This window comes from Athene cunicularia, assembly GCF_003259725.1.
Source record: "Athene cunicularia isolate RWA chromosome 1 unlocalized genomic scaffold, athCun1 chr1_part1, whole genome shotgun sequence".
Taxonomy (NCBI): domain Eukaryota; kingdom Metazoa; phylum Chordata; class Aves; order Strigiformes; family Strigidae; genus Athene; species Athene cunicularia.
In genome coordinates this window covers 127,522,254-127,540,373 of record NW_020799091.1, presented here as the reverse complement: position 1 = coordinate 127,540,373, position 18,120 = coordinate 127,522,254, and the positions used below count along the sequence as shown (strand labels likewise).

General features: G+C 48.1%; 2 protein-coding genes and 1 long non-coding RNA gene across 3 annotated transcripts; 1 reads left to right on the top strand and 2 right to left on the bottom strand.

The window, feature by feature from the left end:
- Nucleotides 1-4: 4 nt before the first annotated feature.
- LOC113479890 lies at nt 5-453 on the bottom strand. The gene is made up of 2 exons (XR_003398372.1): nt 366-453; nt 5-59 (listed from the first exon to the last, which is right to left on the bottom strand). It is a non-coding gene; the product is annotated as an uncharacterized LOC113479890 (long non-coding RNA).
- On the top strand, nt 445-4,971 carry LOC113479863 (solute carrier family 25 member 33-like). Its single transcript, XM_026848213.1, has 6 exons — nt 445-1,281; nt 1,726-1,803; nt 2,134-2,234; nt 2,779-2,845; nt 3,016-3,299; nt 3,399-4,971. The coding sequence occupies exons 1-6, from the start codon at nt 1,073-1,075 to the stop codon at nt 3,596-3,598; spliced, it is 939 nt and encodes a 312-aa protein (XP_026704014.1). The 5' UTR covers nt 445-1,072; the 3' UTR covers nt 3,599-4,971.
- A 382-nt stretch (nt 4,972-5,353) lies between these two features.
- CLSTN3 (calsyntenin 3) lies at nt 5,354-17,392 on the bottom strand. The gene is made up of 17 exons (XM_026848150.1): nt 17,231-17,392; nt 16,074-16,269; nt 15,381-15,589; nt 14,918-15,067; nt 14,091-14,276; nt 13,331-13,600; nt 12,947-13,059; nt 12,705-12,867; nt 11,808-11,864; nt 10,875-11,032; nt 10,545-10,693; nt 10,030-10,256; nt 8,765-8,935; nt 7,836-7,981; nt 7,569-7,704; nt 5,609-5,826; nt 5,354-5,524 (listed from the first exon to the last, which is right to left on the bottom strand). The coding sequence occupies exons 1-17, from the start codon at nt 17,304-17,306 to the stop codon at nt 5,354-5,356; spliced, it is 2,796 nt and encodes a 931-aa protein (XP_026703951.1). The 5' UTR covers nt 17,307-17,392.
- Between the last annotated feature and the right edge of the window lie 728 nt (nt 17,393-18,120).

Below are 18,120 nucleotides of genomic sequence, written 5' to 3'. Positions count from 1 at the left end.
CCCCCCCCAACCTGCAGGCAATAATAAATGAAGCCCTGGTAGCGAAGACTGTGAGAGCACTGTATGTGTGTGCTGAGCTATATAGACGTTTTCAAAGTAATTCCTCAGAATTCTAGCTGTTTGCTGTCCTGTACCGTCATATGTAATACTTGATTCTTCCCTGATAGCTTGTAGTTCTTTGGCTGGCTTTTATTTCTTTGGGGCAGAGTGAGCATTTTTTTAAACCTCCATCTTCTGTGAAACAAAGCAAGTTTGGCTGTAGCAGATATCAGCAACTGTCTGTTTGTCAAAGCCTCTTGTGTGGCTATTCCATGCATATTAATCTCAAAACAATCTTTCAGGTACTGAGCATTCTCTAGAAGAACAGAGTTGTCAGTCAAAAGATCTGAAGGGGCAGAAACTGAGAACTGAACATGTTGGTTCTGACTTGTCCCTGGGCAGCAGAAAGGGGAAGAGGGGATATGTGTCCTTTCAGCGTTCCTGAGGTGTGGCTGGACTGATTGATGGTGATGGTTCATGAGTTCCAAAAATAGCTTCTGTGTGCTGAAGGTCAGGGTCTTCTTTCATTAAATAAGTCAAGCCGGGGGTGAGCCTGGCTGTTGGCAGAAAATACAGAATCTTGCTTACAGGGCCTTGCAAATGTGGGGCTGAATGTGTTATGGTTGAAGACCCAGACAGGCTGAGGGGTGGGAGAATTTTGTGCTGTCCCTCTCTAAGCCGGTGCTGCTGTGGGGAGGTGTGAGGCATGTTGCCCGGTGATCTCAGCAGAAGGCATTGCAGTGAGGTTGAGCAGCAGAAATGTTTGCTCTGGGAAGTTCTGAATGCAAAGATCAGCAGCTTTAAGCTGAGGGACTGCTGAGTCCTTATGGACTTGGGACTGTTTGTCTCAAATAATGAGTGAGGTTTCAGAGTGAGGCTGCCAGGAGATGTCCCAAGCTAAGCCATTATTATGTTAATCAGTGTCAGAGCGCGAGGTCATGTGTGACGCAAGGCTGGGGAACCTAATGTCCTCTCCTAGAGGGGAGAGGTTGTGGACAAGTAGGGTCAGAATTATTGCCCTGGGGTTATTCTTATGTGTGCTGTTATACCCTTGTCATGCCCTAGATGTGGTGGCACAGCTGGAGCCATCCTGACCTGCCCTTTGGAAGTGGTGAAGACACGTCTGCAGTCGTCCCAGCTGACATTGCGGCCTCTGTGCCTCTCAGAGGTGCAGCTGCCAGGGATGAGTGTGAGGCTGATGAACCCCACCCCATCATCTCCTGGAGTGTTCAAGTTGCTAAGGTGAGTAGGATAGGGCAGTGCATGTGTTAGCACCAGGGAGGTCAAGGTTTGGCCATCAGGTGGAGAAAGAGGGGTGGGGGGGAGAGAGTGGTGGTAGCTGAGGCTCTGGAAACCACAAGTGCAGTAGGAAGTTTCATCAGAGCACAGGTACATCTGCTTCTCACAGTTGATCTGTGCTTTGAGACTACAAGGCAGCTTCTGGGACTGTGAGAAATTTCTTGGCTAGTGGTTTGATCAGACCCAGAGTGATAGTGTCAGCAAGAATAGGAAGAAATTAATGAAGGAGAGAGAAGTGGTTGGAGAGAAAATGAGAGTAGGGCAGAGAAAAGGTAACATGGGAGGTGAAGAGAGGATGCTACAAGTACTGAAGAAGAAGGAAGAACAGGAGAGCCCCCAGCTTAGTTATTCTGATGATTTATCTGTTCATTTCCTTCCCTTCTGCAGGGCCATCCTTGAGAAGGAAGGTATGCGATCCCTGTTCCGAGGTCTGGGTCCAAACCTTGTTGGTGTTGCTCCTTCCCGGTGAGTGCTGCTCTCTGAGGGTAGCTCATGCTTTTTTTTTTTTACACTTTTTTTAAGGACCCGTGTGATAGCTATTGCTCCACATTCTGAAAGCAGTCTTGGCCTTGTGCTCATTGTGCCAAGGACCCCTTCACACAGACATTTTCTGGACCTTCTGATCATAGTTGTAAAATAAGATGATTGCTGTGGGTCTAGTATAAAGGGTATCTGATGTCACATTAGACAGACCTGTGCTGGGAATAAGAGAAGTTGGAGTGAGAGCCCCACAGCAGTGCTGCCTCTGCACCTCATAGATGAACCATAACCTATTCAGTATTTCTTTCCAAACAGGGCTATATATTTTGCTGCCTATTCTGGTGTTAAGGAGAGGCTCAATGCTGTCCTTGTACCTGAGTCCAAGAAAGTACACATGCTATCAGCAGCCTGTGCAGGTGAGCCTCTTCTGTTACAGATCAGAGCCAAGGGGTCCTTCTGTCTGTACGTGTAAATGGGTTTCATTCCTTCCCTTTTGCTGTTCCCATCAGTCCTGCTCTCTCTTTTGAAGTTTTCTCCCTTCTCACCTGGCACAGTGAGTTCCTTGGGTAACCAAAATGTTTTCTCATTCTTTGTTCTTCTTAGGCTCATCTCTAAATCGTGGATCTAGTGTTTACCCCTTCAGCTGCGATCAGGAAAAGAGCTCCATTCAGCTGTGAGAGGGAGAAGGCAGTGTTTATGTAGACCATTCACAAGATCATTTCTCTAACAAAATCTTCCACTCTTGCAAGTTTAGCCCATTGTTTCCTGCCCCTTTGTAGCACCAGGGCCTGTAGCAGGGTTATATCGATGGCAGAGGAGCTAATTACCACCAGACAGTCTCAAATTGCAAATGCCTGCAGGTTGTCAAGCAGAATTCAGAGAGCTGATAGATCAGTGCCTCTTTACAAACTGTCAGCATGATCCTGGTGCTCATGGCTGTCTTTTTCTTCTGTTCTCCAGGCATTACCTCTTCCACACTCACCAACCCTATCTGGTTAGTGAAAACCAGGATGCAGCTGGAAGCCAGGTAATTCCATGTCAAATCAGGACTGGTTTTGGGGGTGGAGTCGAGTTGGGGTCCTAACTCCAGAATGTAGGTCTTCAAGGTGTGCTGGGGAAGAGTCATACAGTTGTGTTCACGACAGCATTTTAGGTCAGTAGGGCAGTGTGCCGTTCTCACCCACCTCCTTTTCACAGGGCAAAGGGGGAGATGGCCAGCAATGCTCTCCAGTGTGCTGTGCACGTGTACCGCACTGAAGGCCTTCGTGGGTTTTACCGCGGTATCACTGCCTCCTACGCTGGAGTGTCAGAGACCATCATCCACTTTGTCATCTATGAAGCGCTGAAACAGCAGCTGAGGAACAGCCATCATTCCCTTTCCCCACCCCTCACACTGTCAACAAACAGCCATGATTTCTTTGGACTAATGGGAGCTGCTGCTGTCTCCAAAACATGTGCTTCATGCATCGCATATCCACATGGTGAGTGGGTCCGCTCTCCTTGCTTCTGTGCCCCTTGATGGGAGATGCTGTGCCTGTAGGATCAGCTTGCTAATACCACTTCCCTTTTTGTCTCTCCAGAGGTCATTCGGACACGATTGCGAGAAGAAGGGTCACGATACCGTTCCTTTATACAGACACTGCAGCTTGTGGTCCATGAAGAGGGACCCTTGGCTTTGTACCGAGGGCTCCTGGCTCACTTGATCCGCCAAATTCCAAACACAGCTATCATGATGGCTACCTATGAACTCATTGTACATCTAGCCTCTTCCACCTTGTAAGCACACTGTAGCACCTGCCTGAGACTCGGTCTTTTTCCATCCTCTGAGAGGTGGTGCTTTTTACTGCATATCAGAACTGGTCAGGCATAGCATTCTCAGGACATAAGACTATTTTGTGCAATGTTTTTGGCTCCCGTGTGCACAATGTAGGCTTTCCAGAGACTTGAATTATTCTGGTGCTTCAAGATGTCAGGGCACTGGTTTGACAGTGCCTGCTGTAAGCTCCCTGTATGAAATAAGGGCATGGAACTTACTGGGAAGGAGACAAAGAAGAAAACATAGAGTATCTTAGCCTCAAGCATATTCACTACTTTTGGACCCAGTAACAACCATACATGGGCACAGTTATACGTAAAGACAGGCTAGATCTAAGACATCTGAGAGAACTGCAGCAAGCAGAGATCTTGTACTGAGGCATTTCACACCCTCAGAGGGTCTCTTCCACTTTCACCTACTGTGCTGCCTTCCTGCCAACAGGGATTTCTTAACCTTGTCTGTCAGCAAATGTCCTATTGCAGAATCTTCTTTTGGGTCCTTAACATGTTGCAGCCATTGCCCTGAGACATGTTAGGCAGCTGACAGCCTCTTTTTGTCTTGCAGGGTCTGAATAATCAGACCAGTTACATCAAGGGAAGCAGCACAGCCTGCTGTGAAGCACTACCCTAACAACTCATGGTACTGGGCTCATGCCGTGTTTTGCCAGTATCTGTTTTTCCATCCCCGCTAGAAAGAGGAGGAGACCTCCTTAGAAGTGCTGAGGCTGTTCTACAAGCTGGCATCCCTGGTGTGAAAAATACTGTTATGCTGATAAAGAAAGTGGATCATATGAAAAGATGGATGAAGCTGAGGGCTTGGCCTGTTTCTATTGATGATACACTAAATGTATGGAAAGAGCCTTATTTCTTTTTCTGTAATCAAGAATTCGGTGTGCTGCATGTGTTACACTTGCCTGTGACAGGCTGGGGTGCTTCTGTCCCATGTCCTGGGGAAGGCTACATTGTGTGTTTACAAAGAGTATTTTGACTCTCAAAAAGGTGGGTGTAGGGTTAGGGGTGATATGTTTTTCTTGTTCCAACACACACACTAAAAAATGTAACCCTTCCCCTAGATGAGGCAGTAATTTCAGTAAATACATGCTCTGGACAATCTCCTGTCTCACATTAGAGGCTACACTGACTCTTTCTTTCCCTGGTTGTTGTGAAAAACTGCAGAAGCCCTGAACATTTTATTTGAAATCCATTTATTTTAAAATCCACTTTGTTTCCTTATCCTTCTTACCTTCATTCATTTAGTTTAGGACTATCGACAATTTTACAAAGCGACACAAGCTGCAGTGGTTTTTTTTTTTTTGCGTGAAACGAGAATAAACCTCAGACGACAACATTGAAAAAATATACAATATATATATATATAATATCTGGGAAGGGTTGTGAGAGACCCCACTGTGAGCCCTATAGCTGGCTCCTCCTTCCAAACTTCTTTTCAAGCCCCTTCCTCATTATAGTTTGAACTGTGCCGCAGGCATGCACAAGTGCCCTCACACATTTTTCTAGAGAGCCAGATGGGGGGGTCAGCCATGTGGGGAATGTCCACAATGAGGATGGCAGAAGATGAAGGACTGTGGGAGGCAGAAATGACAAATGAGGGAGTAGTACGTGTGTACGTGGTAGGGAAAGGAAGAAGTTAAAAGTAAGACACCTCCTCCTTCCAGCCATATGTTTTGGAGGGATCCATTGGAGTGGTGTTTTAAAGCTCCTAGTAGCAGTGAGAGCCGTTGCTTTTGCCGATGATGTGTCGGTCATCCACATCATTGCTGTCCAGGGAGTCCGATGTCTCCGAGTCGGTGCTGTCATCTTCATCCTCCATGCCCTCGGTAGCTCTGCTCTCACCGTTTTCTCCCGCCCTCTCCTGGCAGCTCTGGTAGGACTGGGGAGGTGAGACATGGGATGAGGGGAAGGATCTGGCAGCCCAGCTGCCTGCCCAGCCCCAGCTGCTGAGACCGCTCCTCACCTCCATGGGGTTGACAATGATGGTGAGGGCTGAGTCGTCCCAGAACATGTCGCTCTCTTTGCCTCTGGTGCTCGTGTGCCCGCCTTCAGCAGCCCCAGGGACCTCTTGCCCCATTCCCCGCCGGTGCAGGGAGTGAATGCGCAGGATGCCAAGGATCACCATGAGTGCCAGGAAGCCCACACAGACCATGATGATGACAGTCGCAGCGCTGGGGACCACTGTTGAAGAAAGAAAATGAGAAGGTGTGGTTAGAGTCTGTGCAGGTTTACGTCCTGCCGGGACCAGAGAGCACTTGCCGTTGCCCCTCCCCGACCCGCAGCCAGTCGGGCTGGAAGTTAAGACACAGACCTGGGCTAAAATAACAAATTTAATACAACAGAGTGATAGAACAATCTGAAAAACAATTGTAGCAATGATAACAACAATAAACAGCAATAACAGTGAACAAGACAAACGATATACAGAGAAATACCGCTAGCTGGTTTACGGAAAAAAAAGCTTCCCGCCACCAAGCCAGCCAAAGAGCCCAGTAAAAAGGTTCCGCCCCTGGACCTGACGCCAGCAAGCTTTCTGGTCTAGGCAGGAACATGTCCTGACTTTTCTGCTCCTCTGAGCACAGGCAGCTCCTGCCATCAGCTGCTGTCCATTTGCTTGAGACCTGCATGTTCTTTCAGGATGCCTAGGTCCAGGCATCCTCTGATGTCAGCTCGGCCTGCAGACTGCACATCTTTATCTACAGAAATCACTAGGACATGTTGCACAGCAGCCATTTGTATCCCCCTCCTGGGACAGAGAAATGTATACTGGGGAGAGCCTCTAAGGGCACAAGGATGATTTTCAGAGGGTGTGATTTCTGTGCAAGCAGTGGAGAAAGAAGGAAGCCAAAAGAAGTCTGCTTTGCACATGAGGCAGAGGGCTATGATGGCCTAATAAGTGCCACAGTCAAGGCCTGGCTTTTCCAAGAAAGCTTGAAATTAACTTAAGACCCTTAACCCAACTCTCACCCCTTTGTTCTAGGCCTGTAGGCCAAGCCTTGACTCCTCAAATAACCCCCTTCTCTACAAAATCTCTCCAGACCTCCATGGATTTGTTCTGGGTGGTCCCATACAGCAGGGACAACTTTTCATTTTCTGCTGCGATGAGGCAGAGCTGCGGAAGGGAGTGACAAAGGCTGGGTTTTGGTGCTTTCCCAGCACATACCTGGGCTGCCCCTGCAGTGACTCAGTGCCAGCTGCAGGACTGGACCAGCCTGGAATTGGCTGCTTGTGGGAAACCGCAGCAAAAACTGGCATCAAAGGTGTGTTCCATGTTCCCTACAACAGGGGACCAAAACCAACGCATGGTCCTCTGTAACAGTCCTAGAGATTTCACTGCCCAGGAGGAGCCAGCTGGACTGCAGCCACACTTGAGGCACAGAGCTGCTAGCACAAACCAGCAAATCTCATATCTAGCCTAGCTTTCAGGCTTCTCTCTCCTTGTTTTGGGGACAAGAATCCTCCTCTTGTTTGTGTGGTGCCGTATATATTTTTCTGCCTTGCTGGCCACCACCTAGTCCCATCTCTTTTTTTTAGAGCAGTGGCAGTCTTGATTCTCTTGTTTCTCTCCTGCTGTTGAAGCTTCTTTCTGAAATTACAGTACCCAAGCCTGCACAGCACCTTTGCGAGGTGCACAAATGAAATCGTACCAGCTTACAGTTCTTTTAAATCAGGTGTAGATTTCAGACTGCTTTTACATCAAGAAAACAACACACCAGAAGAGGATTGTTGCACCAAGCTCTAAAACACAATTTGACATGGACTGCAGTCCATTTGCTAATGACAAGTAGGACAGGACAGTATAATAATAACAACATGGGTATAGGGAGTCTGAAAGGAATCCTCTGCTATAGGTTCTACCAAGGTATCAGAAAATCAGCATCCTGACCTAAAAGTATAAACCCAAAGGAAATAGCGTTACATACTTGGGTTGTTATGGGTGCTTGCCAAACTGTGCCCAGATAGCTCTGGGGGTAAGTGATGGCCTCGGTGCATGAACTGCTGGGAACTCAGAATATGGTTAGGATGAGCAGCTCGGTTCATATTGTGGAGGACATTCACCTGCAGAAAGACCATAGTGAGAGAGACTCAGCCCTGTGTTCAAGGTACATTCTGCACTGTGTGCATTCCCATCCACCACATCCTCTCCACACATGCACAAGCACCTATCTCTGCATGTACTGATCTTGTACCTCAACAGTAAACTCGTTGCTGGAGTAGCGTCCGTTCATCTCAGTGCAGGACAGGTGGAACTTCCTTTCATAAAGAGCAGTGCCATGGTTGATGTGGTATGAGACCTGGCGTAGTATTTCCTCGTAAACTGCGATGCTCTCCACACCTGAGACAAGAAGAGAGAATTGGTGTGGGGGGAGACTGGCTCTTAGAAAGTATTTCTTTGCAGAAGGGGTTGTTGGGCGTTGGAATGGGCTGCCCAGGGCATGGGGGGAGTCCCCATCCCTGAAGCGGTTGAAGAGTCGGGTTGACCCAGCGCTGAGGGATCTGGTGCAGTTGTGAGGTTAATGGTTGGACTGGATGATCTTCAAGGTCTTTTCCAACCAACATGATTCTGTGATTCTGGAAGGAAGCTCCTGCTTCAAAGTCATCTGGCATCATAACCCTGTAGCAACTAGGAGCTGTAGAAGAATCCAAGGCAATGCTGGTTTCATTCATTTTAGGAAGGAAGCATAGACAGAGCTGGCTGCAAAGGACCTGATGAAATCCTTGCCTGCACTCCTAGTACAAGTGGAAGGGAAAGAACAATCAAAAGCAACAGCACTGTTCTGGGTAGTGTTGTACCAGTCCACAACCTATGGGATGTGCTGTCCCCCAGTCATGTCATGCAGTATGCATGACATGGAGTAAATCAGGAGCAGTGGTACAAGCCTGGATGAGAGCTCAGACACCATGCCCTAGTACTGTGTGGAGGAGGAGGAGACAGCTCCCCAGGGAAATGGCCTGGGACTTATGAAAGCCAGGAGGTCAACAAATGGTTACATCTCAGCGTCTCTCAAATACGCCTACACATCTCTAATTAGCCCTGGGTTACGTGCTTCTCCCAGACATGCCTGAAAGGCAGTGAGAAAGGTGTAACCAGACTGCTGTGGCCAAGGGCAGGACATACCTGTGATGGTCAGGTATGCAGAGGTGTTAACAAGCTCCAGGCCCCGCTGCTGCAGCAGTGCCCCATCCAGGAGCAGGTACTCCCTCTCTGGGTCCAGGTCATCTCCTACCAGTGAGATCTCGCAGCCATCCAGGTTGTGCACAATCTCATCTGACATTCGTGTGTCTGTCACTGAGATGCAAACGGAAAGAAGACAGGGCCAGAAAGCCAGTCAGCCACCAAGGAAGACAGGAGCTGCTCAGCGTGCTACCCACTTCCTCCAAAGTGCTCATATTATATGTAATGACTTCTCTTTCTCTGGCTAGCACTGACCTTGAGTAAAATCACTGTCAGTCTAATTACTTGTTGGAGGAGTTCCCCCGGTTCTAATTACATTATTAATGCACATAATAAAGTCACTTTATTTTGGAACAACATACTATTATCAGACTGGTTCATGATAACACATCTTGGCTCTAAGGACTCTGCTGACGATGTGCAAATTAGGAACAACTCTATCACACATTCCCAGACCCCAAGTGCTTTTGAAAGCTTTTCCCTGTCTCACAACTGCTGGTTACCATGGTTGAGACCTTATCTTCTTTAAAATGGCAACCACATTCAATGACTAACTGCTTTCAGCAGGGCTAAGCCCAACCTGCTCTAAGAAACTCATCATTGTGTGAATAAAGGCAAAGCTACTAAACAGAAAACTATAAGCAAAAAATCCCATTACCAGAAGAGATACAAAAAGAAGTGAAAGGACACGTAAAGCATAGAATGCAGAGAAATAATCTGAAGATGACGGAGAGAAATTGAGGGACGAGATCTTATAGGGTGTGAGGAAACCAACAGGAATTCACAGGAATAAGTGATGCAGGAAGAGATGGGAGGGGGTGAGAAATAAGGAAAGCGGGAGAGAAGGAAGCAGGAGGAGACTGAGTAAGTGCAGGAGTGGAGAGAGTAACAGGCTGGATGTCCATCCAGTGCTGGATTCAATAAAGGGAAATGTAGGTAAAATGTAAAGGGGATTAGGAATAAGCAGCCTGGTCAAGGAAGAGGAGAGAGTGAAGCAAAGGAAATAGGTGGATAAAAAAAGTCCAGGGAGGAGCAGAAAGGGCTAAGAGCCAATTAGCCTACATATTGACAGACAATGTACTTTGCTTCTATATTTGTAAACTCTCTCCTATTTTGGATGTAATGAGGGGCTATTCTTCTCTGCAGGACAGCAACTCTTGAAGGTGTTTCCAGTTTGTCTCTTCTACCTCACCCTGTGCTCCACTCACCAGTACCATGCCAATTCTCATCCTTCTTGGCCTCCACCTGGTGAGAAATAGAGCAGGTGATCTGAAGGCTGGGGAACAGGGGGACCCCATCAGGAACCTCAAAGTCTGATGCAGGATGAGCAAAGTGGGTGTCACCACTCAACAGGATCTGGGGGGCATCAGGCTGTAACACCACAACATAACCTTCCACATCAGGAATGGAGACACAGGACTCTTCACTGAAACACCTGAAGGAGAGCAGTAGAAAGCATCAGTTGGTCCAAGCTTCTACCAGCAGCACTGTAAAAGAACACCAGTGAAGGGAATGTCCTTTTCCTGGTAGTCTTCCATTTGGATATTGGATACTTTATTACTTATTTTCAGGAAGAATTTTACCCCTTTGGAGACCATCAATTAGAATTAAAATACAAGGTGAGGGAGTGTAATTTTAGTCAAAAGAGAGGTAACCCTCTTGCTGAACTTAGCTGGAGGTGCTGCTCACTCGTGTGTGCAGTCACTCACAAGTGTCCACTCACTTGACAGTAGTGCTGAGTCTGAGGGGCCGGACTCCAGGGGTAGCAAAGCGCAGTGAATTCATGTAGGCCACGTGCTGGATTGCATGGTTGAAGGTTTCCACATCATCACCCTCCAAGGTGAGCAGGGACTGAGAGGGGTTCACATGAACCTACAGGTGGAAGAGGAGAAAATACTCAGTTCCTTAGCCTGGACTCTTGGCATTTGCCAAGAGAGACACAAAGGAGAAAGGTGGGAAGTTTTCTGAGGTGGGGGGAGCAGGCAAAGTCCTGGGAAGCAAGGCTGGGGAGAGGAGTGGAAGAGACCCATGCAAGCTGGGCAGATGGGCATACCTTCATCCCTTTGCCCAGACTGTCGAAGTCACTGTAATCAAGACCCTCACGGCAGGCATATAGGCATTCAATAACCTCCCGGCTCTCCAAGCTACCAGGGCGCACAGTGAAGCCAGCCAAGTAACCATGGAAGTAGTGGTGTATCAACAGAGGATCTCCTGAGGGAAACATGGGAGGTGGAGGGTGTGAGAGACATGGCGAGGAAGAGAGCAAAAATGATAAAAGCAACACCGTGAGGTACATACAGATGTTAAGGGAGGTAGGGAGAGACAGAGAGGGGTGCATGTGGCATGGAAAAGCCAAGACAACAAAAGCAACAGTGTGAGGGACATATGGATGTTAAGGGAGGTTGAGAGAGACAGAGGGGTACACAGGACATGGAAAAGCAAAGACAACAAAAAGACAGGGGATGCTGAAGTAAGGAGATGACAATCTTTTTCATTCCGGATGGTGGAAAGTGAAAAAAACAAACCAACAGAAAGACTAGGGCAGTGAACAGTGGGTAGTGTAGAGAAGTTTCTGCCAAACTGCTGAATGCCAGCTGGAAACAATTTCTTCTCCCCTTCTCACTCTGCTTCCTGTGAGGGCTTTTAAAAGAAACTGCATGTTCCATAGATAGTTAGGGATGAGGTGACATCTCCTGATGTCTCTAATGGCTGTTGAGTTCTTCAGAGACCAATTTTAATGATCAGGCATGAGGATTCTTTCTCCATATGAAAAGCATACTCCATCTCTCAAAGCAGACTGTAGGCCTCCTATCAGCCTTTTCATGCTCCACAGATATCAAGGACCAATGTGCCAGATAAGGGTTTCCCTCCCAGGATGTGGGAGGTGGCAGGACAGGATTAGGGAAGCTGTATGAGGAAGGCACCATGCAAGAAGTAATATGTACAGTGAAGAGAGGAAAAGAAGCATCCTCTTTCTTTTCCCTACCTTCTACAGTGTCAGTGGAGTTCTCGGTTTCTTTGATTTTCTCTTTGTTTTTCTCTTCTGCAAAAGGAGAACATTCAGACAAGCAAAAAAGCATTGGAAGAGAGTAGTTACAGGGTCAGGCAAGTACCTATACAAGCACCTGTATTGGCCAGTGCGAAAGAACAGCTCTGGAGTCATGTGCCAAGCAGTGGACTCTTCAACCCCCGAGACCCTCTGCCCTTCAGCCCTCTGCCAAAGGAGGGCAGGGTCCTTCTCATGAAGGTCATGGTGAGACTGTAGGATGTGTAACTGATACAAGGGAGAAAGCATGGGGGTTTCTTTCTCCTTTCCTAGTGATATCTGATTTGGAAATTAATTGCTTCCCATTTATGGAACATGGTCCTAGCCATGTTCACGACAAGCCACGTTCTCAACATCCCTTTGAAACTCAGATGGTTCCAAGAGGGTGTCCCAAGCTGATTAATATTTGTTCGTTGCAAAAGGCCAGTTGAGAGCACAGAGCTGTGGGAAGATCCCTGACATGGGAGAAGCAAGATTTGATCTTGCTAGAAATTTCTGCTGGAGTGAAGGCAAGCAGCAGGTAAATTCTGTCCTGCTTCAGTCTTGCAGGAGAACTGAAAGACCTGGAAAATGCAGCCTTACATCTCCACAGAACAGGTTTTAATCTGGTAATGGCTTAACTATGTTCCTAATCTGAGCTATTGTTACTGTGGCCTGTTGGTGTGGTCCATAAGGAAGGAAGGGGCCATGTTGGCTTTGGTGCCAAGGAGGCAAGATGGATGCAATGTGGTTTGTATCAGTTAGTACTGAGTGGTGTTTCTTCTACCTTTTCTGGCTCTCCCTCCACTCCCTCACTTCCCATATGGGAAGAGCATGGTTCAGTGAGTGGGCACTCACCGGTCCAGCAGGCTCCAATCATGAGTGAGGGCTCTTGCCGCGGGGGGTGAATGAGGCCATTATCATGGATGAGGGCAGGGTCATAAGAGACACCATCCACATAGAGTGTGACGGTGGGGAACTCCAGGTTGAGGGCATAATGGTGCCATTCATCATCGCAGACCTGCGGCAGACAGCAGAGGAAGGGATCAGTGAAGGGCAGAAGGAGAAGGGACACGGGGAAGAGGCAAATGTTCTCTCACCTGCTCAAGCTTCCAGAGGAATTTCACAGGCCTTGCACTTTCCAGCAACGGCCAGTAGAGAAAAGCAATCCGGCAGCCATGCACAGCCAGAGAGTAATGTGAGTAGCCATCCTCTGCCAGGGACAAGCACAGGGTATTACATATCCCACCTCAGCAGTCTTGCTAGCCAGAGCCCAGGGCACACGCTAGTCTGCAAGACTGGCACACAGCACTGGGAGCTCACAGTGGACTTGACTGGTCCCAGAAAAAGTGATACCTGAAGAAGCTGAGTTCCTAAGGAGGGACCCCTGCCCACAAGAGAGTTTTCCCCCTGGATGAACAATCCCTTCTAACAAGTTAGAGGCAGAAAGCAGAAGTGTCACCACCCCAGGAAAAGTGTCTCACCACTCTGCACTGTACTGCAGATGACCATCTCCTCTTCCCGCCTGCCTTTGCCAGGCACCACCGCGTGCTTCATCCACACAGACAGGGTGAAGTGGTCACTCAGCCCCTCGTGGGTGTTCAGGCCGTTCACCACAGGCACCTGGGCAGCCTGGCTGCCATTGAACCAGTAGATGAGGCTGCTGTCCTGGCTGTAGTGCACCGACAGCTGAGCAGTCCAGTTCGCCACAGGGCTAGGCACCGGCAGCAGGTCAATCTCTCCTGAGGCCGCACCTACCGAGAAGGGAAGGAGTCAGGAATGTCAGCACCAGAGAGCTCTGACACAGGAGTCAAAGAATAAGGAGCCTGAGAACTGGGGAACAGATGAAGAGGGTGTTAGAGGGCTTTTTGTAATGTTCCAGACCACAGGGAAAGGAGGAGTTGCCTACAGGCCTTCTCCTGTCTGGAGGATGGTGACTTCCATCTGTGCAAAGGGAAGTCCCACAGATTCTGCGTACTGGGGCAACACACAGACACTTCTGGCTCCCCAGCAAGGAAAGCATAAGGAACCCCTTGTAAATACAAGCAGGGTGTGCACCGCTCCTCGATGCAGCATATGAGCTGGGTGTTCCCCCAGCCCCACTGACTGCATCAGGGGTGAGGAATGTGTACCCAGCATCGCTGCTGTGCAAGCCACAGAGCTGCCACCACTGCGAACCCCTCCAGGGGAAGGGGCAGGGTGCTATGCCACAGCTGCCCTCAGCCCAGGAAAGAATCGATTCACCACAGAGTTTGCGAAGCGACTTCTCAGAGTAGTTATCCCGGTCACAGCCCTTGGCCACGTGGTTTGTCTGCAGCTCCACTGTGGCCTGAATATTCCAGAGTGGCTCATCGCAGGACTCCAGGTGAATGCTGGGGAAAAGCGCGAGGCTGCCTGCACCAGGGGTGTACTCAATCCTCTTGTTCCAGCCTAATGAAGAAGAGTGAAAGAGAGAGGGTTAGGTCTTGCCAAGGACTCAAGGCCAGAACACTTGGCACACACACAAGTGGCATCTGTGGACTAGCCCAGAAACAGAGATTTTTGGCCCTTTCCATGTTGTAAAGACAACTTGATGCCACTGGCATCAGTGCAAGGGAAGACTTCCTACAAGTACAGAGTCCAAATTCTCATCTTCTACAGCTAGTACTGGTGTAGCATCTCTCCTTGAATTGCCAACCTCTTATCAGGCAGAACAGATATTTAGCTGTGTTGACTTCCCCTTAATTCCATTGACTAAGGTGAACCTGTCAGCATAAAACACCTCTGGAAAAGCCAAATATCCTCAAGATGAGCAGCTCCAAAACCAATCTACACTGAATATAGTCAGTGAGCCTCATCAAATACACAGTAGTTCACAGCAATGCAAGGAATAATTTTCCAATGTTAGAATTGTCTTTCAGTGGCTTTGCAACAGACTTAGATGTCTGCTGCATCCCCTTAGATAGGACTGATGTTTGGTGCCAGAACTGAACCCTTATATATGGGCATACAAATTCGTACGTGTATATACAAATATTTGCATTGAGTAGGACTGAGTAGCAAAGACATCACTGTGTTTGGAGGTTTCATACCCTGCCAGCTGGGCTTGCAGGTAGGTTTCACCTGGATTTCCACTTCAGCATCATCAGAAGCCCGCTTCTTTCCACAGTCATAGGCTGTCACTGTGAATTTGTAGAGACGATCTCCACTGTACTGCAGTTTCTCTGTGTTCTCGATGTTCCCTGGTTAGCAGAACAAAGAGATCAAGGGAGAGGAAAGACAGTGTCAGTGTCAAAGACGTTCTTTCTAGAAATCACTCTTATTTTTGATCAGCTATAAAAACAACCAAAACGGGTTGACTCCCCCCTCCCAGTGCCATTCTGTAACAAGCTATAGCATCCCACAAAATGGCTACTGCCTCTCAGCATGAGGAGAGATATATCAGCTGTGCTAGGAAATTCATATAGCACAGCTCTGCCAGCAAATGGGACTGGCAGAGAGGGTGCAAAGCAGGAAAGGGGGAGTGCTGTGCTTACGGTAGGTGCGAATTCTTACCATCATTGTCAATCAGAAAGGGAGTATTTGGGGTCAGGATCTCATAGTAGCAGATCTGGCTGTACTGTGGTGAGCAGTCTCCATCAATGGCTTCTACACGCAATATGCGGTCATACAGCTTTCCCTCAGTCACTGCCACACGGTACAACTTCTCCACAAAGACAGGAGCAAACTCATTCACATCGTTTACTCGAACATGCACTGTGGCCCTGATGCAGAGAGACATCAGTAAGAACCGATTGGCTGATTAAGAAACATACACCAGCTAAATTTCAGTGTAAGTCACTTCCCTAAAGTGCACCAGTCTGATTTCCAGCTGTCAAAAGCAAGGAAGGGAAAGAGAACATGATTTCAATGCAGCAATGCTGGCACACAGGAGCTTGGACAATGATTTCCCACCCCAGAGAAAGAGCAATAGGAACAATAACATAACCTGGACCTCCCGCCTATATGCAGCAACATAAAACACCACCCTTAGACACAGTTGTCAAGCAGCTCTCATTTGTAATGTATTCACTCATGTGACTCAGTCACTGAACATTTCTGTTTGGGTCTTATTAACGTGTTGAGTTACAGTATCAGGGCTAGAGAAAAATAATTCTGGCTAAAGGAAGCATTCCCACAGCAATTTTCATTGGCGTTCCTGTGACAGATCACATTTTGTAATACTCAGCAATGACTGCAGGGACTTACTTGTGTGATTTCTTGGTATTTACTCCATCAGGTCCCTCTCCACAATCATAAGCCTGAATGGTGAATGTGTGCTCTTTATGTGCTTCACAATCCACTGGTTCCTTGGCCCGGATCAGCCCCTCACCTGTAGCTTTGTCCAGGATCACAGCTTCAAAAGGTACCCCTGCCCCATGGATCCTAAAGCCACAGATTTCACCTGGTACCCACAAAGGCAGAGTGGAAGGAGAGAAAGAAAATGACTGAAGAGAGCACATTATGCCCCCTTGCTTCCCTCTCCCATATTTTCTTCCCTTCCAACCTACACTCTCTTTTCTCCCTCATTATCACTTTTCATTTCGAGCAATTTTTGGTTCTCTGAGAGTTCCTCCTGCCATCTCTTACAGCCATTAATGGTGCAGATTGCCCTCTACAGGAGATTGCTCCTAAGGTAAGGAGTCTTGACCAGCATCCAGAAAGATTAGAGGTTACAAGGCTCCAGCTGTATTTAGTGCTACACAGACACAGTACTAAGGGAGCACCTTATTTCTCCTCTGCATCCCTCAGGGAGGCAAAACAGGCCATATATAGATAGACAGCCAAAGCATGAAGCTCCACGATGTCTCATCCACCCACACATGCAGGATGTGTACAGTACCGCAGGGAACTGCAGATAGGGTCACCTAAATCGTAAAGTTCAGCTCACAGGGACCACTTTTCCTCTCCCAAAGCTGAGGGAGGATGCATGAGAAAGCTCCAGGCACAGCCAAAGCAAGCACCAGGAATATAACCCTTGTAAAGCCTTGTCTGCAGCTTCAGAGATTTGTGCTTACTGTGATGGGATGTAGCACTGCCAACAAAGTGTGCCCTACCAGCTTTCTCCAGTGCTCACAGACAGAGAGCTGTGCATGTGATCTTTGGAAATAGCAGAACTGCGTCAAAAAGTAGCTGGCTCCACCCTCAATTTCTCTCCCTAAGGGAAACAGCTCACAGCATCCTAAATCAAGCCATGCCCATACTGCCTGAAGACTCCACTGAGGACCTCCCCCGGAGCAAGGTTTGAAGGTGATTGTTTCCAGGAGAGGGCTAGAATCCAGTACAGGGACAAATGCCACCTCGTCTCTGCCTCTTCAGAAGTCTTTCCCTGCCTCCCACCCTTCCCAGAGCTGTCACCCACCTACCTGCATAGCGCAGCGGAGCATCTTTGTCCAGGGCGAATAGCGGTGGGTTGAGCAGGACTGTGTTGTCATTCTCCATAACAATGCCCTGATACTCAGCTTCAATCCAGGGTTTGTGCTTGTTTGCTGAGATGGATTTGGGGTAAGGGATAGAGCACAGGAGTGTATTAGCCACCAATGACAGATGCAGGAGGACGAGCAGAATATCATCTAGTGGCAGGTAACAACCACCCCTCCCTACCTTCTTCTCTGGAAATAAAGAAGTCTAAAATAGGCTGGGAGGAAGAAGTTATCTTTCTTTAGTTCTACTCTACATGGCTCTTGGGAAGCCTCATCAGAAAACAATGTGTTCCTTCTGGCCTCCTCATTACTATCTTATTACAAATAAGTGGACAGGCATCTGGGTGTCCAGGAAGGCTGGAATGGTTAAAAAAAATAAAATTAAGAGGCAGAAGTAGCCTGATTCTGGAGACAGATTCCAAGTGCTTTTATCTCACTGAAGCCGTAATTAAAGGATCCAGGATACATCTTCCCTTGGGATGACCCCAGGCGACAAGTCTTGCATGCAGATGTTATCACTGATGCCTTGCATCCTCTAGACTAAGGCCCAGGATCTACACACACATACCCAGGTACACCTTCAGTCACTCCTCCTACACGTATAATGACCTACTCTGAGAGCCCATTGCTCCTTCCTTCCCCAGTCCATGGCGAGCACCATATTCCCTTAGCCCCTCCTTGCTAATCCCGTTGGCTGGAGCCCAGCCAGTCTTGGCAAGGAGGCAGCAACCAGCAGGAGGCTCTGAAAAATGTCACAGGCCCAGAAATAGCAAATTAATCTTTATCACACAGGCTCCAGGGCAGGGAAAGGGAGAAATAAAGGGGGGGGGGGG

Excerpts from the sequence above, each read along its gene's own strand:
- LOC113479863 (XM_026848213.1), top strand. The coding sequence starts at position 1,073 with ATGTGTGCTGTTATACCCTTGTCATGCCCTAGATGTGGTGGCACAGCT. Across the intron at positions 2,846-3,015 it reads AGGATGCAGCTGGAAGCCAG|GGCAAAGGGGGAGATGGCCA; the intron begins GTAATTCCATGT and ends TCCTTTTCACAG. Across the intron at positions 3,300-3,398 it reads ATGCATCGCATATCCACATG|AGGTCATTCGGACACGATTG; the intron begins GTGAGTGGGTCC and ends TTGTCTCTCCAG.
- CLSTN3 (XM_026848150.1), bottom strand. The coding sequence starts at position 17,306 with ATGGAGAATGACAACACAGTCCTGCTCAACCCACCGCTATTCGCCCTG. Across the intron at positions 10,694-10,874 it reads GTCTGGGCAAAGGGATGAAG|GTTCATGTGAACCCCTCTCA; the intron begins GTATGCCCATCT and ends TTCCACCTGTAG. Across the intron at positions 7,705-7,835 it reads GCAACGAGTTTACTGTTGAG|GTGAATGTCCTCCACAATAT; the intron begins GTACAAGATCAG and ends GTCTTTCTGCAG.